Consider the following 26,448-nt stretch of genomic DNA (forward strand, 5'->3'; position numbering starts at 1 on the left):
AAGTAGTCGTTTTCGCCTGTCAATCAGGCTGGTCAGGTCGGATGGGCGTGGCTTCTTCCCCCAGATATTGCGTAGTTTTCCGTTGGTGGCGTAGTGGTGTGCGCATGTCCAACGTCCCCAATCCTGCACGGGGGGGTGAAAATAGCAGCGATGTCCGTTATTCCATTGGTGGTCGGTGGGCGCGGCCATCTTCCTTTGGCCGCGCGTGCGCAGAAGCGGCGCTCTGCTGGCCGCGGCTTCAGGAAAATGGCCGCCGCGATCTCCATCTGCGCACGCGCGGAATCCCGCGGCCATTTTCCTGAAGCCGCGGCCAGCAGAGCGCCGCTTCTGCGCACGCGCGGCCAAAGGAAGATGGCCGCGCCCACCGACCACCAATGGAATAACGGACATCGCTGCTATTTTCACCCCCCGTGCAGGATTGGGGACCTTGGACATGCGCACACCACTACGCCACCAACGGAAAACTACGCAATATCTGGGGGAAGAAGCCACGCCCATCCGACCTGACCAGCCTGATTGACAGGCGAAAATGACTACTTTGGTAACGTATTTCGGCAGCATAGGTGGGGAATCGGGGTCCACAAACTACACTATTGTAATGCACAGCTCAGGCCATATTTAACAGTATTTTTATCTCATACCGAAAAAAACGGGGTGATAGGTTCCCTTTAATATTTTTTGTACTGCACAAAAAAAATGGTCTGAAAGAATGTGAAGAAAAAGTAAATTTGATAGAATTTTTTTAAGTTAATTATGTAACCGTAAATGGTAGGAATTAAAAACTACAACTGGCCCCACATAAAATCAAGTCCGCATAGGGCCACTTTACAGAAAATAACATTGATATGGCTTTTCAAATATGGTGACACCGATTTTTTCCCCCATAACACATGCTTTTATTGATCATAAATGAATACTAATACAAAAGAACTGTATTTATATATGTAGAGTATAGTTACAGGTAATCTCACAAAATTTTTGTCTCCTCAATCTGAGAGCAGCATAATGTAGAGACAGAGACCTTGATTCCAGTGATGTATCACTTACTGGACTGCTTAGTGTAGTTTTGACAAAATGATTTTTATCAGCAGATTATCGTTAGAGGACTAGTAAACTTGCTGCAAGGTAGTCAAGCATATTCATGAGCTCTGTATATCCCCGCCCCCAATACTGGCAGCTTTCAGTCCATATACAGTATACACAGAAAACTGCCAATCGGTGGTGTGGGCGGGGTTATACAGAGCTCAACATTCCGAGGACTCCTGGATCTGCACCAGATAAATCAGTGATTTTTTTCAAAATGACAGCGAGCAGCCTAGTAAGCGAAAAGCAGGGTGACAGATTCCCTTTAATGTAACATATAGCATAACTGCAGATATTGGTTGAATTGATGTTTTGTTCTATACATCCTTCAAAAAATCTCTGTATATACTCTCAAGTTGTGGTAATAATAATTATAACTTCTCCGGCTAATAAAATGTCTTCACACAGCTGTGTCAACAGAAAACAAATAAAAATGTTATAACTTGTGGAAAGTGGCAAAAAAGGAAAGAAAAAAAAATTACTTTATAAGGAAGGGGTTAAATTCTTTATACCAATTTTAATATTTTTTATTTACAGTAATACTGGAGATTTATAGTCAGTAGGAAGTAAATACAATAGTTATAAGTTATGAATGTTCTAAAAATGTAACAGAGCAACCTAAACCAAAATCATCATTTACCTTTCTCCATAACGGTCTCTATTTCAGTGTAGGTTAAATTTTCTTCTGTTCTTACTTGAAATCCTATTTTCTTAAAGGTTTCATTTAAAGTGTTTTTGTCTTTTTCGGTGCCTTTACGACTTTGAAAACCTTATAAATGAACAAGTACAACTAGTTTTTAGTCAATTTTATCTTTTATTTTTTGGGGGGCATTTATTTTTTTATTGTGCTATATAGACGTCTATCTCTAAGGCCTCATTCAAATGTCTGTTTTTCACATACCTATTATCCGTGATTTTCATGGCTATACCATGTACCCATTATAGTCTATGGCACTGTTCACATTTATTTATTTTTTTTGCAGACCTCGATGTCATGCTGACTGATAGCCGGCTGCCTAGCTGTGGGGAGCCAATTGTCAATCACATGATGTCAGCAGTCACGCCATGTTGACAGATCAGCCCATAAGAGGAAGAGACATGAACCAGCAGAATTGTTGGTAGGAGCGGTCCCAGACCTCTCTGAGCCAGCACCAGATAGAACTGGCTGGTAGATAGCACCTACCTGAATATCAATTCATAGGCCCATTGTTAAAAAAACAAAAACAAACAAATGGACAGGGAAAACGCATTTAATGCATGAAGTACTGCACTGCTGGAACACTTAGCATTTAAAATCAATGACAAGGTATTCCAAGAAGTATAATAGGTTTTGAGAAGACAAGATAATTAACATCTGTGGTATGAAGTCCTTGGGTCCCCAACTACATTGACTGTTGCACAGAGGTAAATTGGTGATAAGTTGACCGGCCAATAAGCTATTAACTAGCAGAAACCCTACTTTGTGGCATAAAAGTTGTCTAATAACAATCTGTTCAGTGTGGGATGTATCTATGGGGCCTCTGCTGATCCCTTAAAAAGGGTCAAATAAGTTTCTTGCAATTCTGCAATATCTGTACAAGGAGATGCAAGACAGAGACACTGGTGAAAAACAGCTGTATTGTAGTTCCCTGCATAGTGGGAGACTAGAACCATCTCTGTACAGGGAAAAGCCACACGCTTTGTTAGCGCTACAGGCCATTCATTCTAAGGATTGTAGTGATCATAAGAGTCAGACCCCACCAATTGGAAAATGGCAAGATATGCCAGCGATTTGTCATCATTTTCTATAGAAAAAAAACCTTTAAAAATCACATGAAATTCAGGAGGATCTCAGTTGAAATATACAGTGGTTCTTGAAAGTTTGTGAATCTATATTTATGCATACAGTGGGGCAAAAAAGTATTTAGTCAGTCAGCAATAGTGCAAGTTCCACCACTTAAAAAGATGAGAGGCGTCTGTAATTTACATCATAGGTAGACCTCAACTATGGGAGACAAACTGAGAAAAAAAAATCCAGAAAATCACATTGTCTGTTTTTTTATCATTTTCTTTGCATATTATGGTGGAAAATAAGTATTTGGTCAGAAACAAAATTTCATCTCAATACTTTGTAATATATCCTTTGTTGGCAATGACAGAGGTCAAACGTTTTCTGTAAGTCTTCACAAGGTTGCCACACACTGTTGTTGGTATGTTGGCCCATTCCTCCATGCAGATCTCCTCTAGAGCAGTGATGTTTTTGGCTTTTCGCTTGGCAACACGGACTTTCAACTCCCTCCAAAGGTTTTCTATAGGGTTGAGATCTGGAGACTGGCTAGGCCACTCCAGGACCTTGAAATGCTTCTTACGAAGCCACTCCTTCGTTGCCCTGGCGGTGTGCTTTGGATCATTGTCATGTTGAAAGACCCAGCCACGTTTCATCTTCAATGCCCTTGCTGATGGAAGGAGGTTTGCACTCAAAATCTCACGATACATGGCCCCATTCATTCTTTCATGTACCCGGATCAGTCGTCCTGGCCCCTTTGCAGAGAAACAGCCCCAAAGCATGATGTTTCCACCACCATGCTTTACAGTAGGTATGGTGTTTGATGGATGCAACTCGGTATTCTTTTTCCTCCAAACACGACAAGTTGTGTTTCTACCAAACAGTTCCAGTTTGGTTTCATCAGACCATAGGACATTCTCCCAAAACTCCTCTGGATCATCCAAATGCTCTCTAGCAAACTTCAGACGGGCCCGGACATGTACTGGCTTAAGCAGTGGGACACGTCTGGCACTGCAGGATCTGAGTCCATGGTGGCGTAGTGTGTTACTTATGGTAGGCCTTGTTACATTGGTCCCAGCTCTCTGCAGTTCATTCACTAGGTCCCCCCGCGTGGTTCTGGGATTTTTGCTCACCGTTCTTGTGATCATTCTGACTCCACGGGGTGGGATTTTGCGTGGAGCCCCAGATCGAGGGAGATTATCAGTGGTCTTGAATGTCTTCCATTTTCTAATTATTGCTCCCACTGTTGATTTTTTCACTCCAAGCTGGTTGGCTATTGCAGATTCAGTCTTCCCAGCCTGGTGCAGGGCTATAATTTTGTTTCTGGTGTCCTTTGACAGCTCTTTGGTCTTCACCATAGTGGAGTTTGGGGTCAGACTGTTTGAGGGTGTGCACAGGTGTCTTTTTATACTGATAACAAGTTTAAACAGGTGCCATTACTACAGGTAATGAGTGGAGGAAAGAGGAGACTCTTAAAGAAGAAGTTACAGGTCTGTGAGAGCCAGAAATCTTGATTTTGTTTCTGACCAAATACTTATTTTCCACCATAATATGCAAATAAAATTATAAAAAAAACAGACAATGTGATTTTCTGGATTTTTTTTTCTCAGTTTGTCTCCCATAGTTGAGGTCTACCTATGATGTAAATTACAGACGCCTCTCATCTTTTTAAGTGGTGGAACTTGCACTATTGCTGACTGACTAAATACTTTTTTGCCCCACTGTACATTTGACATAAACTACATTAGATTTTCAGGCATGTCGTAAAGTAGATAAAAATAAATTAAACAAATGAGTGAAAATCTCAGTTACTTACCAGTAAGAGGATTTTACAGAGCCCATGACAGCACCACCTGAGAGGGATCCATCCATCAATGACAAGAAACCTACGGAATATAAGGGCGGTACCTTTCCTCTGCATCAGTTGGGTTTCAGAGCATGAGAGGACCTCCAGACAGTCATTAATACAACCATCACCAATCAACATATAGTACGCTACCAACCGGTGATTATTGAGCGGGTCCTGACATGGGCTCTGTAAAATCCCGTTACCGATAAGTAACTAAGATTTTTTTTCCTCTTCTCCCATGACAGCAAAACCTGAAAGATTTATATAGAACAAACACCTTAGGGAGGGATCACAGCTTGCAACACCTTTCTCCCAAAGGATAGATCAGTGGAGGAAGACAGATCAATTAGATAGTGTTTATAGCAGGTGGAAGGAGAGGACCATGTCACCGCATTGCATATCCTGTCAATAGGCACTACCACCTCAGCCCAGGAGGTCACCAAAGCACTGGGGTAATGAGCCTTCAAGTTCTTTGCACCTAACATATTACTAGAAGAGTAGGCTAAGCTAATGGTGCTCTGATCCACATAGTTATGGTACCCCTTGTTACCTTGAGGCCCTTCATAACCCCCTGGAAGGAAACGAACAAGGATTCACTCTTCCTTCATCACTGCATTTTTTACTGCCAACAACTCATTCTAGGAATAGTCTCTCTCGGTTTTTGACCAGACGCCTTGGATTACGCAATCTCTAAGATGTGCTCCCCATCCCACTGAGCTTGTGTCTGTTGTGAATACATCTCTCATTTGATAGGACCAAGGGACTCCCTGCAAAAGATTCTCTAATTCCAACCACCATGTCGTGGAGTTGATGGTCACCAGGGAAAGTTATCTTCCCGCCTATATAGTCAAAACTCACCGCACACTCTAATGTTTAAGTGATGCCAGAAAATCATATCTATAATATAACGCTGGGAGCGTCACTCTGTCCGAAGCCTTTATAGACTGCGCAAGCGCAAGCGCCGGCGCAGTCTGGACCCCACAGAGTGACGCTCCCAGGAGATCGCGGTATGCGTAAGCACTGAACGCACACCGCGATCTCCAACGGAGAAGCGGGGACGAGCCACGGAGCCAGGAGGGTGAGTATATTTACCTGTCCTCCGTTCCACCGCTGCGTGCGAGCCTCCGTCCTCCACATCCTCTGCCTGAGACGTTCAGTTCAGAGGGCACGATGACGCGCTTAATGCGCGCCGCCCTCTGACTGAACAGTCACAGCCAGAGGACAGGACCCGGAAGACAGACCGGCGCGCAGCAGGGGGACGGGGGGACAGGTAAATATAGCAAGTGCCGGGGGCCTGAGCTAGCGGCGACTCCGGCGCCTGACCCCCACAGCGCGATGGTGTCCCCGCCTGCTCAGGCCCCCAGCACAGCCACGCACAGCCGCCCGCACTCAGCAGAGCCACGCACAGCCGCCCGCACTCAGCAGAGCCACCCACAGCCGCCCGCACTCAGCAGAGCCACGCACAGCCGCCCGCACTCAGCAGAGCCACGCACAGCCGCCCGCACTCAGCAGAGCCACGCACAGCCGCCCGCACTCAGCAGAGCCACGCACAGCCGCCCGCACTCAGCAGAGCCACGCACAGCCGCCCGCACTCAGCAGAGCCACGCACTGCCGCCCGCACTCAGCAGAGCCACGCACTGCCGCCCGCACTCAGCAGAGCCACGCACTGCCGCCCGCACTCAGCAGAGCCACGCACAGCCGCCCGCACTCAGCACAGCCAAGCACAGCCGCCCGCACTCAGCACAGCCACGCACAGCCGCCCGCACTCAGCACAGCCACGCACAGCCGCCCGCACTCAGCACAGCCACGCACAGCCTCCCGCACTCAGCACCGCCACGCACAGCCGCCCGCACTCAGCACAGCCGCCCGCACTCAGCACAGCCGCACTCGGGCAGTAGAGCCGGAGAGAGAAAGATGGGAGCAACATATGGCAGAATGGAAACAGGAACAGGCAGAATGGGGGCGCAGGATGGGAGCAGCACATGACAGAATGATTGCGCACGATGGGAGCAGCACATGACAGGATGGGGGTGCAGGATGGGAGCACATGACAGGATGGGGCGCAGGATGGGAGCACATGACAGGATGGGAGCAGCACATGACAGAATGGGGGCACACACATGACAGGATGGGGGTGTAGGATGGAGCAGCATATGACAGGATGGGGGCGCAGGATGGGAGCACATGACAGGATGGGGACGAAGGATTAAGCAGCACATGACAGGATGGGGGTGCAGGATGGAGGAGCACATGACAGGATGGGGGCGCAGGATGGAGCAGCACATGACAGGATGGGGCCGCAGGATGGAGCAGAACATGACAGGATGGGGACGCAGGATGGAGCAGCACATGACAGGATGGGGCTGCAGGATGGAGCAGCACATGACAGGATGGTGACCATATACCAATATAAATGCTCGCCACCCGGGCGTAGAACGGGTTCAATAGCTAGTTTATTATAGTCAGTGAAAACCGATAAAACAATAGGCAATATGCAGGAAAAAATTACAGAGTGACTATACTCAATTGTAGACATTTTGACCTGTCCTAGGTTTTATTCAGTATGTCATTGTATGACGCTGGAGATAAAAGGTAACTGTAGTCTGTAATGGGACAGTCCCCAGGATGCAAAATAGTGAGTGCAAAGCTGTATAGTCCTCAGTTCATAAGGGAAGTTGTGGTTTGCTGTTGATTGAGATAATGGCGGCGCTCCCGCGCCTTGCCCCCTGTTGCTTCCCGTCTAAACAGCCCTTTTTTCTTTCCTCTTTTAGAATGTCTTGCTGCAAATATCTGGAGTGTATATGGGCCCACTGGACTGCTGGAATACAGGAAGTCATTGACCCTTTCAGAGTTATGACTAGTTTTGTGACTGCCGCTATGACTAAGGCCACAACTTTGTTCTTCTTTACTTCTGGTAGAAGACAAGTCTGATCTCTTGAGTTTAAGATAAGCTATAAGGAAGACTGAACCCTCTGTGGTTCCAGTTTTGACTTTTCCACATTTAGAATCCATCATAGCTTGGTCAGGCTGGTTCTGACTTTTTTATTAGTTGGTAATTGCAGTGCTCTGTTTATCTGCCAACCACTAGAAAATCGTCCAAGTACAAGATTATTAGGGTATTCCTTTCCCGGAGATGTGCTGTGACTTCCATCCATAATGATCTTCGTAAACACGCTCGGGCCATAGATAGTCCAAAGGGTAGAACCCTGTACTCAAAGTTCCTGACTTTTTTTTATACGCAAGGCTACTCTCAAGATTTGTTGATCTTTCACATGGAATGGGAAATTTTAATACGCGTCATTCAGGTCCAGGAGACTCCTATAACATTCTGGAAACAACATCTTTATGACCGACTTTATGGACTCCATTTGAAGGGCCTGTAGACCAGAAACTTGTTCAGACCTTTCAGGTTGACTATGGTCCTGAAGGTGCAATCGTTTTTTTTTTTACTATTAGGAATAGGGGAGAATACAATCTAGGCTCTGGATGAAATCTTCTTCCAAGCAGGCCAGAAGTTTATCCCACATGGCCGTTTCCTCTTTGTCAAATGGGTACCTCTTTTTTAAGATGGTAGCGGCCCCTTCTGTTCAGGTTTCTTCCATTCCCTATCAATGAGCATTGTAATTTTTTCATTGATGGGTAATGTGCGCTTTTTGCTTTGCTCCAAGCCCACAAACATGATGTCTTGGACTGTTCTAGGTCTTTTGGTATCTTGTATGCCCATGGTTGTTCTGATGGCTTTTACTAACTTATCCGTGTCTTCCTCCAGAAAACACTGTCTACCTCCGGTAGCACTATCCGAGGAGGATACAGAAGAGGAGTCCGATACATCTCTATCCTTCAATATTACTGATTCATCTGAATCAGGTGCTTGCCGCTTTGTTTTTTTGCTCCTCTCCTGCATAATCAGAGATTTTAGGGATTCTATAACCTCTGATTTAATTATGGATTTTACATCCATAGCAAAGCTGGGGGTCTCTTCAGACATGGTCTTCTGAATACAACCGGGATAGAGTCTTTTTATATATGTGCTGATTAGATTATCCATTCTTTATTCTTCTGCTTGGCGCTATACTTCATGAGTCTTTCCTAGTAAAGAATACTCAGTGAAAGGAACCTATTTAACATGGTGAACGTTCACGAAGATCACTCATCACTCTGCTGTTCAGTCTAGGGTACCGGAGATGCAGGCTGGATCAGTTCACATGATCGTTCTTCCCTGAAGGTGGTGGACTCACGACCTACCCTGTTCCTCTGGCTGGTTTTACTGCCACTTATCCGAGTGCCACTGCTGCGTCCTTGACGGTGTTGGTGATGCTGCTGCTGTGGCAGCTGTTGCTTCTGAAGCGCATCCATTATTCAGAATGAAGATACTGCAAGCCTCTATTGTATACCTGAGACAGCACTGCCACACATTCGCTTCTTTCCGGCCCCTCCTCGGTTTTACTGGATTAGACTTATTCCGGCACGCTGTGTGTAGGGAGCATCGGATAGCCCTGTGCACGCGCAGACCCGGATTGCCACTCACTTTCTGGCAGGCTGCGTCATTGGGGCGACGACAAAAGCTTTCTTCACGCGACCTGCACAGCCCCGGGCCGCCATTGCTTTCTGGCACACTTTGCCACTGGGGCTTGCCCGATCATTCACCAGCGCACCCCGCGTGTGCGCAGACCCTGAATCTCGTGTCAGCAGCAGAATTTTACCAATAGGTCTCTGCCTGCATGCCACTGCTCATCCCGACCTCCTGGCCAGCAGTGATATCTCTATCCTGGAAGGTATCCTGTCACTGGACACCCTCCAGCCCTGGGTACGTCCAAAATCATACCGCACACTTCTAGGTTCCCTCAAGGACAGGAAACTAAAACTGATGCGGAGGAGAGGTACCACCCCTTTATTCAGTAGGTTTCCTGTTCTTGATGGGTGGATAAACTCTCTTAGGTGATGTTTTCATGGGAGAAGGGGAAACAATATTAAACTTTGTCATATTTTGAGGAAAACAATCCAGTATCACATATTATATGAATCTTTAGGATTAGCAGATAATATGAAGGAAAGATTAATCTGGTGTTTTCAATCAATTGATTAAAAATCAGGTATGAGTGGGTGTTTTATTAATGTCTCATCTTCACAACATGTTTGTGGAAGTGTAACATGGCACAAACAAAGGAGATATTTATGGACTTTAGAAGAAGAGTTGTTGACACTTGTCAGACTGTAAAATTGTACAAATGTAAGACCATTATTACCCTCTCCAGGAGTGATCAACTAAAAATGATCACTTCCAAGAGCAAGGCAAATAATAGTCTGTAAGTTTACAAAGGAATCCAAGGTAACCGCTTAGAAACTAAAGGCCTCGCTCACATTAGCTAAAGTTAATGTTCATTAATCCATCAGGAGGACACTGAACAACAATGGTCTGAATGGCAAGTTTGCAAGGAGAAAGCCACTCATCTCCCAAAACAACAATAATGCTGCCCATCTTCAGTTTGATAAATATAACCTGAACAAGCCAGAAGACTATTCAAGCAATGTTTTGTGGATGGATCAGACCAAAATAGAATTTATTTTTGTTTAAATGAGAAACATTGGTTGGAGAAAAAAAAAACGTCTACCATCTGTGAAACACAGTGGTGGTAGTATCCAGGTTTGGACCTATTTTGCTGGACCTTGGTCAACATGGATTACCTTCATTGATGACTTCTGAATTTTATCAGCAAATTCTAAAGGAATATGCCTGGACATCTGTCCATGAGCTGAATTTCAAGAGAACAAGACGACCCAAAAACACAGTCCTTCTACAAAGGACTTGTTAAAGGAGAAGAAAGTTAAAGTTTAAGAATGACCAAGTTGAAGTTGTGGCCATAATCCCAAAGAAATATTGTGGAAAGGCCTGCAATGAGCAGACCATGTGAGCAAACCCACTAACATAACAGAGTTGAAGCGGTTTTGTAAAGAAGAATAGGCTAAAATTCCTCTAAACCAATCTGCTGGATTAATTAACAATTAGTGGTAACGTTTAGTAGCAGTTATTGCTGTACACCAGATACTGAAATCAAAGGTTTGTATATTTTTGTCACTCACAGATGTGATATTTGGTATTTGGTAATTGTTCTCAATAAAAATATGACAGTAATATTTTTGACTGTTTTGATTTGGTTCTTTTATCTAAATTTAGGATTTGTGTGAAAATCTGATGTACTTTTAAGTCTTATTTATGTGGCAATATGGACAACTTTTAAGCACCACTGTATGTAGACAATCATTTTTTATACTATAAAATATATATTTCATAACTAAAATCACCTTGGATGTCAAAGTGCTCCATGTTAAGTATTAAACAAAGGCTCTTTTCAGGATAGTCCATCTTGTAGTAATTATGGCTTCCATTGGTCAGAATTGTTGGTCTAGCATCTTCTCCATTATGTCTGCTCAAAACCAAAGGCAAGACTACAGAATTATACATATTGTTTGATAGGCTTGGTGCACAAGTCAACTAACGCATCAGATCTGTAATCTTGGATCCATGCAAGAATCTTTTTTTTTTTTCCTTTGATTCAGTTGGCTTGGTGCCTAGATGTTTTAAATATCAAATGTATATGAATGATTTCGTTTTAACCCCTTCACGCAGCAGCCCATTTTTGTGTTTCTGTTTTTTGCTCCCCTGCTTCACAGAGCCATAACATTTTTAGTTTTCCGTCAATATGGCCATGTGAGGGCTTGTTTTTTGCGGGACGAGTTGTACTTTTGAACAACATCATTGGTTTTACCATATCGTGTACTGGAAAATGGGAAAAAAAAATCCAAGTGCGGTGAAATTGCCAAAAAAGTGCAATTCCACAACTTTTTTTTTTTTATACCATGTTCACCAAATGCCAAAACTGGCCTGCCATTATGAGATTTCAGGTCATTAAGGGTATGTGTCCATGTTCAGGAAACGCTGCGTCCAGATGTTACAGCATAGTGGAGGGGATTTAATGAAATCCCGTCTCCACTGTGCTTTAAAAAACGCATGCGTTTTTCCCGCAAAAACGCACATGCGTTGTGTTTTTTCAGAACGCAGCATGTTGCTACAATGAGCAAAACACGCAGGAACACCGCAGGTGACCTGCCAGTGACCTCAGGTGCATTTTTGGTCAGGATTTTACCTGCATAAAATCCTGACCAAAGCCTGAAGCAAACCTGAACGTGGACACATACCCTTACAGTTTATTTAAGTGATGAAAGAAATATCCAAAGTTTGTAAACAAAAAAAAAATTGCGTCCTTTTCCGAGACCCGTAGCGTCTCCATTTTTTGTGGCCTGGGGCTGGGTGAGGGCTTATTTTTTGTTCCCCGAGCTGGCGTTTTTAATTATACAATTTTGGCGTAGATACGATCTTTTGATCACCCGTTATTGCATTTTTTTTTTGCTATGCTGTTTACCGATCGGATTAATTCTTTTTATATCTTGATAGATCGGGCGTTTCTGAACCTGAACGCGACAATACCAAAAGTGTGTATATTTTTTAATTATTGTTTTATTTTGATCTGGGCAAAAGGGGGGGTGATTTGAACTTTCATAAAAATAAAAAAAATATATATTTATAAAAGCATTTTTTTTTACTTTTCATTTGCTTAAATAGTCTCCATGAGAGACTAGAAGCTGCAATCTTCTGTTCGCCTCCGTTACACACAGGCGATGAAAAGATCGCCTGTGTGTAGCACAAATGCTCACTTGCTATGAGCACGGACTGCTGCAGACCCCGGGTTGTCATGTCAACCCATCGGCGACCCGTGGTCATGTGACACGAGTGCTGATGGGCAGGATTATGACACGCTTCCGTTCGTGATCACATTAAATGCCGCTGTCAAAGATTGACAGCGGCATTTAACAGGTTAACAGTCAGGAGTGGATCGCGATTCTTCCTTCGGCTGTTAGAGGCACATGTCAGCTGTTCAAAACAGCTGACGTGCTGCGAAAGATGTGGGCTTAGCGCTGGAGCCCATATCAAAGAGAGAGACATGACATGTGCAGTACATGTACAGCGCATGTCGTGAAAGGATTAAGTATTGTTTTTCACCAATTCTCTACAAATAATGTCATAACTTCTTTCAAAGATTGGCGATTTTGAACATCTCAGTCAAGTCTAATTGACATGGAGGTAAAATCAATCAAGATCAATGATAACCAATGATTATGAGTTATCACTTATCTGTTTCTTCATCTGGACAGTTAAAACACGTATAGATATAATTACAATCAAAGTTGCATATATCTGCAGAATTTCAGCTGTGTCCGTGTGTTATTATAGAGATCAATAGGAAGAGTGACATGATACTTACCCAAAATGCACTTGCTCTTCCATTACTGATTGCAGCTCCAGGTAGTTTGTTTCCACTCCTTTATTGGTATGTTCTACTTATCCATAAATACCTGTTGGTTTTTGAGTCCTAAGAAAACTATTGCAAAAGTGGTCACACTTTCAAAAAATATATTTTAGTGCCTATTACAACATTAAAGAAAAGTAATGGTTGTTATTTTTTTATACCGGTGCTTAGACCCGCCAGCCTCTTAATATATTACTTACATTACTTGGACCCCAATGTTATGTCCTTGGCTGCTATAGTCTTATTGGTTTCTATTTGTAACCACTGCCCCTGTTGCAATGGAAATACCACCTGATTACTCAATGTTATGAAAATCCCATTATATTGTTATATATTGTAAAATTATGCAGTTCTATAATCTGCCATATCCCCCCCTTATAATTATATATATTATAGCAAATAATTAGGCGGCTCTGTTACGCAAGATCTACTGCTATCAGAAATGTTAACACAGTTAGGGACTGGCATACATTTCTGGAGTAAGTTACGTCACTTTAGTGGCGTGTATCATAAAGGCGATATAAAAAAAAATTCTATTGGTTAAATAAATAGCATATATTTATCTAACAGTTGTGCGACTTACGCTAAGCCTGCAGAGATATGTAAACCCCACTATTTCCCAATGGCAGTAGTTTTCCTTACTCTGCTGTTGGTGTGTGTCATAAAGATGTAGCTTACGATGAATCTGAGGGGCAGCAGTGATCACACCCTATACATGTCTTGCCCATCCTACGCCCATATTGGCATTGTTGACATCTACCGTGTTTAGCACAAAACTGTTGGAACTTTCTTAAGGTGTTTCGACCAGATTTTGAAGTAAGCATCTTGAATTACCCCCATAATATTTATACATGAGTCATGTGACTTTATTATCCAGCATTGCTATATTAATGAGGGCCATTTTATAATTTCTCCAATGCAGCAGATTTGTGTCATTTGTGCCAAAATCCCACATGGGTAAAAAATGCAGAAGTGGTGCACGTGGTTTCTCTTATGTTTCCTCTCATTGTTCCACTCCTGGAAACCCCCCTCCCCCTGAAATCAGCATAGAATGGAGGTCTCATAGTAACACAGACCCTGATTAATTATATTGGGGTTTTTTGGCCATGTGTTGGAAAGGTTGATGTTATTTCACCATGATAACTTACCAGGCTCAAAAGGTCAACTGGTCAGCTGTGAATTCATGAGCAGGTTCAAACTGGTTTCCCCTCCTCCACCAACTTAGTGTCTCCAAGCAGCTGGCTCAGTCACCATATTGATGCGGAGGACAGAGAAGACCCCTGATCCACATAGCACAGGATGGACCAGAACTGACTTTTCAAAGCACTATAAAAAATAGCACTTAATGTGTAGTCAGAATGGAGCAGACTGAGCGGCACAGTGAGACGCTGCCCTTAGCTGGGTGCTGTGGCGCACACCTGTAATCCTAGCTACTATGGGAGGCTTGGGCTGCGGGATCACTGGAGCTTGTCAGTTATGGTCCATCCTGTGCTATGTGGATCAGGGGTCTTCTCTGTCCTCAGCATCAATATGGTGACTGAGCCAGCTGCTTGGAGACACTAAGTTGGTGGAGGAGGGGATGTCCTTGGTCAAAAAAAAAAAATACACTCATAATCATAAAGTATCAAAGCACTATAAAAAAATCAAACTGGTTTCCACCTGGTGGTTTTGGCGGTCTTTTTTCTAGGTTCGGCTTGTCCAATTATTAAAAAAAACGGGAAGATTAGGAAGATAAAAAAAACAAAGTCCGTGAAATCTAAGTCTTTATCAGCTGACCAAAAGAGTGAAGACATGGATAACCTGCCACAACAGCTGGGCTGAAGATGGCGGCATCGAGGGGTTGAAGAATTGTGACACCGGAGACAGAAGAAAGAATTCCTTACGAGTCTGCGACTGAACAAGGGATCAAGGCTTCCTCGTCATCTTCAGGATGAGGCAGGAGCTTAAGAAATAGGAGGGGACCCGAGTCATTTACTCACCACCGTCGCCCACCATCAGGAATGAAATGACCAGCCGGATGTCGGTACCGCCCCTTCACAAGTCCTGAAGCCCAGTGCAAGATTGAAAAGTGATGACCTCTGTGGCAATGACCGTAGCTTCATGTGACATCTCACCCCTGCTGTCGTACCAGCGCAACAGTGACCCAGGGATCAACACAAACACGGAAGCCTATGGTTACTCCTTCCGCAATAAGCGGATCTCTCCCTGGGACGTCGGCAGCGATAACCTGGAGGGACACAGTCCAGGAGTATGAAGAGGTTGCTGATCGGACCTCATCAATGTCAGAGTGGCTGTGTTCCCCCATCTATGCTGGGTTTGAGCACTGGCAATGAAGAATATGGAATAATGATTACATGGGTTTGTTCCATTATTGCCAAGCCCAAGGAAGCAGCCGAAAAAATTTGAAAAAAAAGGATGACAAAATGGATGGGGATGACAAAAAAACAGATCATCCCCAGTTCCTTCAATAATTCGCTCCAACCTTATACCCTATCTATGCAGCTGTATTTGGGGTAAAAACTTCCTAGCCTATGTAGTGGCCTTTGTCAGCATGTTGATATGATCTTAGAAGCGTATTGTAATTTCAGGAGTATGGCATGGCTTAGCTACGGGTCTTTTAAACAGAAGATAGCTGTTCACTCAAACATAAAATAGGGTACAAAAGATGTAGGACTATGGCTAAATCTGATGCTGCCTCAGAGATACACATTTAACAAGCAAACAACACTAATAAGAAAGGAGTTTGTTTAGCTTTCATCAAAACTGCATGTAAGTGGCTCAATAATTGCAGATTTTGCCACAAATGCTCCTTTTGTGGAGGAACACATCTCATGTCAAAATATTAAAGAAAAAAAAAAAATTCCCAGGGACAACAAATTGTTAATAAGGAGCATATTTCTAAAAGCCTCGTCCCAGAGAGGCTGGAAAAAATGTAGCCATGGTTAGAAAGCTATCCAGATCGGGAGAATAGGGAATTAATTATTCATAGTTTTTTGTTAGTTTTTCAGTACCATCATTTAAAGGGCTGGGGTGTACAGTTTCTTTACAATTTAGCTTCTGTATTACAATTTAGTGAGGTCGTACAGGAAAAAAATCAGCAAAGAATTTGAATTAGACAGAATTTCTGGTCCTTTAAATTCCCCTCCATTAATTAATTTTAGAATTTCCCCATTGGGTGTCGTTCCTAAAAAGAACCCAGCTCATTTAGACTAATACATCATCTGTCTTACCCTGTTGGTTCTTTGTTAAATGATGCGGTTTCCAAATTGGGGAGAACCCCAAATAAACCCTCACTAGGAGACCATAAAATTTAACTTTTATTTCTATTAATTAAAATAAAGAATATACAAAGGGTCTAAAACTTTTTGTCCTTAATCTGTCTCAGAATGAAGGCTATGAAGCCTATGTCCCATCCCCTGATGACGCAACCAGCATGGTGAAACATGTTGGGGGGACACTGGTGCTAAAATTTGTTGTCCTATTCTGTCAATATGTATTGGCATACCGGGTGCTATATGCTTTCTAAATATAAATTAGTAGGGATACTGCATGAAATGAGGAAAAGAGAAATAAACCAGCTCACCCGTGATGCATTAGTTGAACTTCGGGAGCACAGACCCGCTGTGTCCAAACGTGTAAAGTCCAAAAAAAGAAAGATGTCCAGCTCCACCGAATCCGTAAATATAAAATGTCTTTATTCACAAACTTGTAGTATAGAGGATACAAACTTCAGCACAAACCATGTGGGTGTGAATCATGACAATGTCATGATTAAGGGAGCTTAGTCTCCAGAAACGCGTTGAGATTCACACCCACATGGAAATTTTATCTTCACGGATTCGGTTTAGCTGGACAATTTTTTTTTTATACTGCATGAAATAACTGCAGACATCTGAGACAGATTAGGGAGAAAATGTTTTATACCCTTTGTATATTCTTAACTTTTATTTCTATTAATTAAAATAAACTTTTATGGTCTTCTACTGAGGGTTTATTTAGGGTTCTCCCCAATTTGGAAAAAAAAATAATATATATATATATATATATATATATATATAGATATAGATAGATAGATAGATAGATAGATAGAGAGATATCCCCCCAAAGACCATCTTAGTTCTTCCATTATTTTTGTTATATTAAATGATGAGGTGAACAAATCACTAGCATCTGTTAAGTATGCCTCAGTCGATTCGGCAGTAGAAATACTTAAAACCTTTGGACGTGAGTTTTTAGCAAAATAAGACATAAAAGCGGCATTTAAACGGTTACCAATAAATCCCTTGGGTTTTAATTCCCTAGGCTTTCATTTCAATAAACTTTTTTGATAAATGCTTACCTATCGTTTTTTCTTTGTCATGTTTCTATTTTGAAGCTTTTTCTTCAATTCTCAAGCAGAGTATAAAAATGGGGGAGTTATTCATTATTTATTTACCGTATTTTTCGAACTATAAGACGCACCGGACTATAAGGCGCACCCAGGTTTTAGAGGTGGAAAATAGGGAAAAAAATATTTGAAGCAAAAAAATGTGGTAAAATATTTAATAACATACTATTATATGTGGTGTTATTATATATAATAGTATGTTATTATGTTGGAAGCTGCGGGACCAGTGTGGTGTCTGTAGAGTACTATATGAAGATGCTGGAGAGTGAGTATAAGAATGGGGGTACAGGGCTTATAGTGAAAGCACCACTCCAGCACTGCAAAATAACACTGGAGTGCTGCTTTAAAATCCCATGGGAGAACTATAACTCCCAGCATGTCCTGCAGATCCTATGACATGCTGGGAGTTATAGTTCACTAAAGGAGTGGCAGAGTGCTTTATTGTGTTTTGGAAAGACTAACCTCTTAATTGTGGCAGCCAGCCAGCCACTGTGGTGAGGTAAAAGCATCCCATGACTGCACACACAGAGCCCTCCCTCTTGTTGCCTTTCCACAGCACAGCACAGGTTAAAAGAGGAATCCTGCAGATTCTAGTGTGGTGTCTGAAGGACCTGTGATGATGTCAAGAAAAGGGAGGGCTCTGAGCTGCCATGTGATGCTCCAGCCTGCCCACTTCTGACATCATCACAGGTCCTCCTTGTGCACACTGCACAGCACTCAGCTCCAGCTCAGGCAGGTAGGCAGCGATCTCCTCTCCCCCGAACCCTGCTGCTGCCTCCTCCTCCCCTGGACACACAGATCTCCCCAGCTGCTGCAGGAATCAGCGCTGGGGAAACCATGTGCGTCCCTGCTTAAGTGCAGTATTCATTTGCTGCTCCGGCTCACCTCTCAGCTGATAGGTGGGCGGGGAGTAGCTAATGAATATTCACTGCACTTAATCATCGGGACCACATGGTTTCCCCAGTGTTGATTCCCGGCAGTGGGGACATTTTTCTGCCTGCTGAAGTGGGATAACAGTGCGATCCCACTTGCTGCTGCCCCCCCTCCCCACATGCTACATCCCTACCATAAGACGCACCCACACTTTCCTCCCAAATTTGGAGGAAAAAAAAGTGCGTCTTATGGTCAGAAAAATACGGTATTTTATTTATAGGACCAGCTAAAGGATATCACTCTTCAAGGGCACACATAAGATTGGACAGAGAGGTCAAAGAAGGCATGGAAACATGGTTCCAATTCTTGATTAATTACAATGGCTGGTCATGTTGGCAGACAGAATTAGTCTCAGCTGTTTCTCTCATTAATTGTGGTGGGTAATGAGGATGTTGGTTATGAGGCTTTTTACAATAACCATTGGTCGGCAGAGGGATAGCCTAAACCTTGGGTTTTAAACAAGGTATCAAAAAATCTGCAAGTCTTAGAACTATTCTCCATTTTAGTAGCGTTAGATCTTTGAGGTTCTTCTTTAAAGGAGACTCCTAATTCACTCAAACAACCAAGGGTTAGTATTTGCAAATAATACATAGTCTTCAAAGAATAAATGGGCTACAAAAATTATAAGAAGTCTGGTTCTTAATTGCCTAGATCTAAACATCTGGTTGGAGGCTACATTATCCTTGAGCAAAAATTATCCAACGGCAAATGCCCTTTCTCACCGTCAGTGGGCAGAATTTCATCAGCTGGCGTTAGATGCAGACACAGAAGGAGCTGCCTGCCCAACTCATCTGTGAGATTTAATATCGGTGTAATTCCTTATTTTTGCATGGTTCTATTGGATCAATTTTTGTTCTAGGAATAACTTTGATAACTCTGAATCTAGAGTTGAGTCTGCATTACAATTTGCAAAGTCATTAAGAAAGGTTTGTCGTATTCAGCCGTAGCGTAAGAGTTAGCTGGGATATCTTTCTATTTAAAATGGTCAGGTAAAACTCCATTTAGCATTTTTTCCCAATAAAACAATTGTTAAAGGGTTATAGGAAATGTCTTGCAAAACTGTTCAATTACATTAAATTAAAGGGCAGCACGGTGGCGCAGTCCCACTCAGGACAACATCTGCAAAGAGTTTGTATGTTCTCTCCGTGTTTGCGTGGGTTTCCTCCAGGTACTCCAGTTTCCTCCCACATTCCAAAGACATACTGATAGGGAATTTAGATTGTGAGCCCCATCGGGGACAGCGATAATGTGTGCAAACTGTAAAGCGCTGCGGAATAGGTTAGCGCTATATAAAAATAAAGATTATTATTAGATTATAATTAAATGTATCAAATGATTTATGTTTAGAGTTGGTAGTTGTTTGCAAGGATGATTTTGAAACTCGCCTGCTTAGGTTTGCTTTTACACTTGCATTTTTTTGCAGCGTTGAGATTCGGGGAGCTAGTGTCAACCAAAGTGAAAAGCTCTGGTTTGGATTTTAATGACAGATCACATATTAGTTTATTCATTGGGGAATTAAAAATGGACCAGTTAGGGAGAGGATCTGCTTTAAGGTTAAATTCCATCCCAGATGAGTCCGTTTGTTCAGTAGCCAAAGTTAAATGCTTAGTGTTGGACCTGCGGTTCTTGGCCCATTGTCACATGTGCTGTCAGTTCATCATTAGTGCAGAACAGGACTGGAAGGATCCTGGAGTAGGGAATTTATCAGGTGAGTATAAAGAATTGAATTAACATAATTGTATTCATGGCAAAACTGAACAATGCAAATTGAATGCTAAAAAAAGGTCAATTCTGCAAATAGTCAGTATTGGGATATGTTCACATGTAACAGATTTGTTGCAGAAAGCTCTTGGACTGGCTCTTATATCTGCAGAAAGAACCCCGTTCACATGGATGGAAGTAATATTCAGCCGAGGAAATGTTTGTGCAAAAAAGGGACATATCTGAATTTATGCTTAATGAGCGAGTGAGTAGGATCCATACTGTACTCCCCACTCAGGACTGGTGGGTCATCTATTTATGCATTAAAACAAATGCAATAAGTGTTGCCCATAAGAATTGTAATGAACAACCTCGCTAAAATTAACTTTGCTTCAATACCCATCAGCTCTGTTCCATATGGTGAGGAAAGTAACTGCAGGACTGTTTGGTGGAGACCATTCTCCTAGCACTTGTTCCGGTTGTGAGAGGGGAATTGTCTGGACACTTCGTGTCCTATTTCCTGTGCACTAAGTAAACAATGAGGCAGTTTACTGCTTGCAATATTCCCAGGATGCCTACGTGTGCAAATTATTAAGACAATATTACCTGTCCTGTTAAAATTCATGCTGCCTACTTGCCTAATTGTTAACAGTTGCAAATTATTATATAGTACAATGGCACATAACCTGTAGGTAAATATTCTGCATTTATGACACTACACATCTACATATGATACTACAGGCTTTCTTACTTCATCACTCAAACTGACTTCTCACAAGTAGAAATGAAAATATGTATAGAAACATTACTTACAGGAAGAAACACCAAGGAAAGATCATAGAAAAAGACAACTCAGATTTCTTTGCTTAGTGCTTCATGGTTTTCTGCTCTTTGTCCTCCTTTTACAAACCGCCTACATTTTTCATACGCAGCTAAGAACAACGCCTCCTTGTTCTGACCTTTCTGTTGCAAACAACAATGGGTTGTTCAGAAAGACAGAGGATGGGCATTACCTTATGTATTGTAGTTGATTTACCTGTCACATACTCATATCTTGAGGTCTTTTCCAAGTATAATGTTTCCTAAAGGTGTTGTCCAGACCTTGTTTTTATTATAACCTGTTCACTCTCCTTGAAATAAATATCTATCTATCTCTGGCAGACACTGGCATCATTTCTACCAAAAAAAGTAGGGTGTTAGTATTTTCTATGATACATATACATAATACTAACTTTTGAAGAACAGAAAGAGGGACAATTTATGCTGCCCGCATAGCATCAAATTTTGGCTACACCCCTATCCATGCCCATTTACCAGATGTCGTCAGAGGGGCGGTAGTAGTGAGGGACATTCAGTAGACACTTGAGACTGCAGGGCGTAGATCCAAATCTGGGACTGTCCGCTGTATCGAGGGGACTTGGGTCCAGCATCCAGGTCAGTGCTACTTGGCAGTCGGATGGGAGGCCGCAAATCTCTAACCATCCGGTGTCCCTGGCTTGGCTTTTGATTAGCCAAAGCTGGCGAGACATCTGTGTGTCCTGCTCATCTCTTTTGACAAGTGGATTTTTTTTTTTGTTCTTTCATTCACAGTTGGAGCCACCAGATCTTTCTCATCTTAATGTAGCGTCACTATATGACATCTGTTTGTGTCTGTGAGCCATGTTCACACATTGCAGAAATACTGTGTTTTTTTTCTTTTCTGCAGGATCCACACTAAACTACTCAAAAACAGTCTTCTCCCTCTTATTTGGTACGTTTTTGATGTGGAGCCGCATATATTTTTTTTAAAGTACAGAAAAGCTTTGCGTCTGCATTTAAAAAAGTAACTACAGTTTTTTTACATGTGTTTTTTAGGCTCCATATAGAAGAGAGAAAAAAGGCACTTTTTGATGCACAACTGGCGCATTTCTCATTAAATCACATCCACTTTGCTTGGACAGTTAAGCAGAATTTTTGTGAAAAAAAACAGCAGGAAATAAGTAACATTTACGATACATCTGAACAAGGTCTAAATTGTTAAGCAAATGTGATTCCATGAAATCTCTGCCCTCGGCGCATCTAATGATCTAATGACGCTGCTGAACTCCAACCAACAGTTTTGGTGTATTTGTTTTCTATATGCTGATTATGAAAAAAAATACCCACTGCATTGTTTAAGAGCAGAATACAAGCTTTTCTGTACTATTAAAAAAAGCGGTTAAAAAAAACCTTTTCGCAGCAAACAAGCAATAATCAAAGAAGCTTGTTATTGCGTTGTGTGCTCAGGACACCTGCAGAAAAAAGCAGCAAAAAGAATGTAGTATTTGTGCTGTGTGTGAACACGGTCTCAGTTTTATTAAATTTTTTATGGGTGTAAGATAGAGATATCAATCATGCCATGGAGTTCAGAAGAGGCACACACTACAGATGAGCAAATCAATTCAAAGAAAAATGAATTTTCCTCCAGATTTATAAAATAATCAAATACTCCTGAATCCATTTTTTTGATTCGCTTTTTGAGACAACAGCAAATTAGTTGGCTTGCCTGCTACCAATTTGCTGAACTGTAGAGGGACAAGAAAAAGGTGTAAAAAATAAATGTCACTGCTCAACTGTCCTGCCATCACAGCCCATTGTCTTGTTCTCCACAAAACTCCTCGTCTCTTCTAACCTGTGAAGGAAGAACACATTGTGTGCCAAAGGAAAGGTCTCTAATGTCATGATTTCCGTCACCTGAGGTCTAGTCAGCATCTTGAACAGGCCTACGTAGCGCAGAGTGAAGATGCCAAGAGAGGAAATTGAACGGGAAGAAAGTAGGATGAAGCAGAGCTTTGCAGAGGACTATACTAGACTGGTAAGCAAAGAGGTATTAGTTGAAATATTATTTTTCACTCTATGGTTATTATGCTCTAAAGTCCGGTAAGACCCCAGAGCTTAATAATTAACATTCAATTTGCATCAAAAAAATTTCCCGTGAATCACATCCTCGCCAAATTCGAGTAAACTAACAAATTCGAATTGTCATATTCCCTCATTAGCATGCACCTATTCAAAAGCCACAGCGTCTGCAATATATTTTTCTGTATTATATTGTGCTTGACCTTATCTTGCCCAAAACACTAGCTTTGTTAATGGATTGAATGTTACTGTTTCGACCCTTAAATTATGTTGCCTGATACCTATTGTCCTACACCTGGTTCTGACCGTTGGCTCATTCAAATCCTATGGGGCCCAATTTATTATTGAATTTGTGCCTTTTGTGTCTAGTTTTCAGTATTTTTCACCTGTTTTTTTCATTTGTGCCTTACTCTTCTTTTAACTTAATAATAACAAAATTAGGCAACATCCTAGATACTGGGAGAGGTAAGATAGTGCTGGATAGTGCAAAACTACCCCTCACCATAAGAACCCAACTCCATATGAGCCATGGAAGAAAAAGGAGAGACTAAGGAGCATATGGGTAATAGATACTTTATTAAATACAAATACAAAACAATTTATCCATACAAAAATCCGTATAAAATACACAACCAGGATGGTTAAAAGGAGTGAGTGGGGATCACCAGGTGTGTACCACCTTATGGAGCCAGCATGCAAACCGTACAGGGTAAGAAGCCTATAGCTATAGTAGCACATAAGTCTATGGGCCAAAAACTGGCATGAAGATAACGAGTAATGAAGGTAATTCTTACCGCTGCTGAGCCCCACAGTGGCACACACCCGGACAGATCCTAGGCACGGTCCCCGACGCGCGTTTCGCCCACGATATTAGGTAGCTTTATCAAGGGGAGATCGCCTTTGTATGGATAAATTGTTTTGTATTTGTATTTAATAAAGTATCTATTACCCATATGCTCCTTAGTCTCTCCTTTTTCTTCTTCTTTTAACTTGCATTATGTACTCAACGGTTTTTAATGTTCGTCGTTATTCGAAAATTTATAATCCACGTTTGCCATTTTGAAGAATTTGACCAAAGTGGACGAAAAGTGTTGAGATGGGCTGCACTGCCAAAATAAGAATCTCTTGTGGTGGATTTGAATGTTTTAATTAACACTACGTGTTTCAATGTCGAACCGGCATAGTTTTCAAGTGAAAAACCAACACTAATTCATTAAGAGGCAAGCGCCACCATACCCCCTCATCAAGAAAGTAGATAAATAAAAAAAATGATTTTTATCAAATTGCTGTTTATTAGATTTATTGAATAGCAAAACATTAAGTTAAATTGTATAAACTAAAACAGTTAAAATAACGTTACACAAGATAGGTCTCTATAACTGACTATACATTAACATATACAGTACAGACCGAAAGTTTGGACACACCTTCTCATTTAAAGATTTTTCTGTATTTGCATGACTATGAAAATTGTACATTCACACTGAAGGCATCAAAACTATGAGTTAACACATGTGGAATTATATAATTAACAAAAAAGCGTGAAACAACTGAAATTATGTATTATATTCTAGGTTCTTCAAAGTAGCCACCTTTTGCTTTGATGACTGCTTTGCACACTCTTGGCATTCTCTTGATGAGCTTCAAGAGGTAGTCACCGGGAATGGTTTTCACTTCACAGTTGTGCCCTGTCAGGTTTAATAAGTGGGATTTCTTGCCTTATAAATGGGTTTAGGACCATCAGTTGTGCTGTGCAGAAGTCTGGTGGATACACAGCCTATAGTCCTACTGAATAGACTGTTAGAATTTGTATTATGGCAAGAAAAAAGCAGCTAAGTAAAGAAAAACGAATGTCAGTCTTTAAGAAATGAATGTTAGTCAGTCTGAAAAATTGGGAAAACTTTGAAAGTGTCCCCAAGTGCAGTCGCAAAACCCATCAAGCGCTACAAAGAAACTGACTCACATGAGGACCGCCCCAGGAAAGGAAGACCAAGAGTCACCTCTGCTTCAGAGGATAATTTTATCGGAGTCACCAGCCTCAGAAATCGCAGGTTAACAGCAGCTCAGATTAGAGACGAAGTCAATGCCACACAGAGTTCTGGCAGCAGACGCATCTCTACAACAACTGTTAAGAGGAGACTTTGTGCAGCAGGCCTTCATGGTAAAATAGCTGGTAAGAAACCACTGCTAAGGACAGGCAACAAGCAGAAGACACTTGTTTGGGCTAAAGAACACAAGGAATGGACATTAGACTAGTGGAAATCTGTGCTTTGGTCTGATGAGTCCAAAATTGAGCTCTTTGGTTCCAACCACCGTGTCTTTGAGCGATGCAGAAAAGGTGAACGGATGGACTCTACATGCCTGGTTCCCACCGTGAAGCATGGAGGAGGTGGTGTGATGGTGTGGGGGTGCTTTGCTGGTGACACTGTTGGGGATTTTTTTCAAAATTGAAGGCATATTGAACCAGCATGGCTACCACAGCATCTTGCAGCGGCATGCTATTCCATCCGGTTTGCGTTTAGTTGGACCATCATTTATTTTTCAACAGGACAGTGACCCCAAACCTACCTCCAGGCTGTGTAAGAGCTATTTGACCAAGAAGGAGAGTGATGGGGTGCTACGCCAGATGACCTGGCCTCCACAGTCACCAGACCTGAACCCAATCGAGATGGTTTGGGGTGAGCTGGACCGCAGAGTGAAGGCAAAAAGGCCAACTGGTGCTAAGCATCTCTGGGAACTCCTTCAAGATTGTTGGAAGACCATTTCCGGTGACTACCTCTTGAATCTCATCAAGAGAATGCCAAGAGTGTGCAAAGCAGTCATCAAAGCAAAAGGTGGCTACTTTGAAGAACCTAGAATATAAGACATATTTTCAGTTGTTTCACACTTTTTTGTTAAGTATATAATTCCACATGTGTTAATTCATAGTTTTGATACCTTCAGTGTGAATGTACAATTTTCATAGTCATGAAAATACAGAAAATATTTAAATGAGAAGGTATGTCCAAACTTTTCGTCTGTACTGTACATTAGAACTTTATCTGATACGTCTGTTTTCTTGAATGCATTGTCCATCCTTGGTGGAACTTTCCGCAGCTTGCCGAATCCTAACAATGTATAACATACACACACTGTTAGGATTCAGCTTCTTTTGCCGGATCCAACAGCCATTAACATGACTGTAAATATGAGATTTGCATACTCAGTGTCACGTGTTGACTATATTCTTTTTAATTTCCCTTAAAGAACATTGAGATGGGGGCGTGGCCTAGCAGGAGATGTGAGAGGACGTGTGTCAGACCTCTCCCGACGCTCGAACGGTGTTCCGGTTACATTAGAGGCACCGCCGAACGCCAAGTACCGGTGGAGGAGCTCCTGAGTGTCCGGGGAGCGGAGGGAGCCAGCCGCACTGTGAAGAAACAGCAGGATGACGCGCAAACGGCAGAAAGAGGTCGGGATGGCGGGCAGCACGCGCTCCCAAGATGGC

The 26,448-nt window shown here is 42.2% G+C and overlaps 1 protein-coding gene and 1 long non-coding RNA gene across 5 annotated transcripts in view; one reads left to right on the forward strand and one right to left on the reverse strand.

Moving 5' to 3' along the window:
• The window catches only part of LOC143793022 (caspase-3-like), a 35,966-nt gene extending 14,941 nt beyond the window's left edge, over nt 1–21,025 (reverse strand). Inside the window, exons 1-5 of one of the 4 annotated variants that reach the window (XM_077279581.1) lie at nt 20,898–21,000; nt 13,264–13,333; nt 13,019–13,135; nt 11,001–11,122; nt 1,724–1,852 (exon numbers count right to left, since the gene is read on the reverse strand). In XM_077279581.1, coding sequence (XP_077135696.1) covers nt 1,724–1,852; nt 11,001–11,122; nt 13,019–13,041 — 274 coding nt within the window. In that variant the 5' untranslated portion in view covers nt 13,042–13,135; nt 13,264–13,333; nt 20,898–21,000. Of the gene's footprint in view, nt 1–1,723; nt 1,853–11,000; nt 11,123–13,018; nt 13,136–13,263; nt 13,334–16,646; nt 16,725–20,897 lie in introns of those variants that run through there. The other 3 variants (XM_077279582.1, XM_077279583.1, XM_077279580.1) reach the window with 3 other exon arrangements.
• A 1,366-nt stretch (nt 21,026–22,391) lies between these two features.
• Nucleotides 22,392–26,448, forward strand: part of LOC143793024 (uncharacterized) — a 34,473-nt gene continuing 30,416 nt past the window's right edge. Inside the window, exon 1 of the long non-coding RNA XR_013220031.1 lies at nt 22,392–22,917. This is a non-coding gene — a long non-coding RNA (uncharacterized LOC143793024). The remainder of the gene's footprint in view (nt 22,918–26,448) is intronic.

This window comes from Ranitomeya variabilis, chromosome 1 (genome assembly GCF_051348905.1).
Source record: "Ranitomeya variabilis isolate aRanVar5 chromosome 1, aRanVar5.hap1, whole genome shotgun sequence".
Taxonomy (NCBI): Eukaryota; Metazoa; Chordata; class Amphibia; order Anura; family Dendrobatidae; genus Ranitomeya; species Ranitomeya variabilis.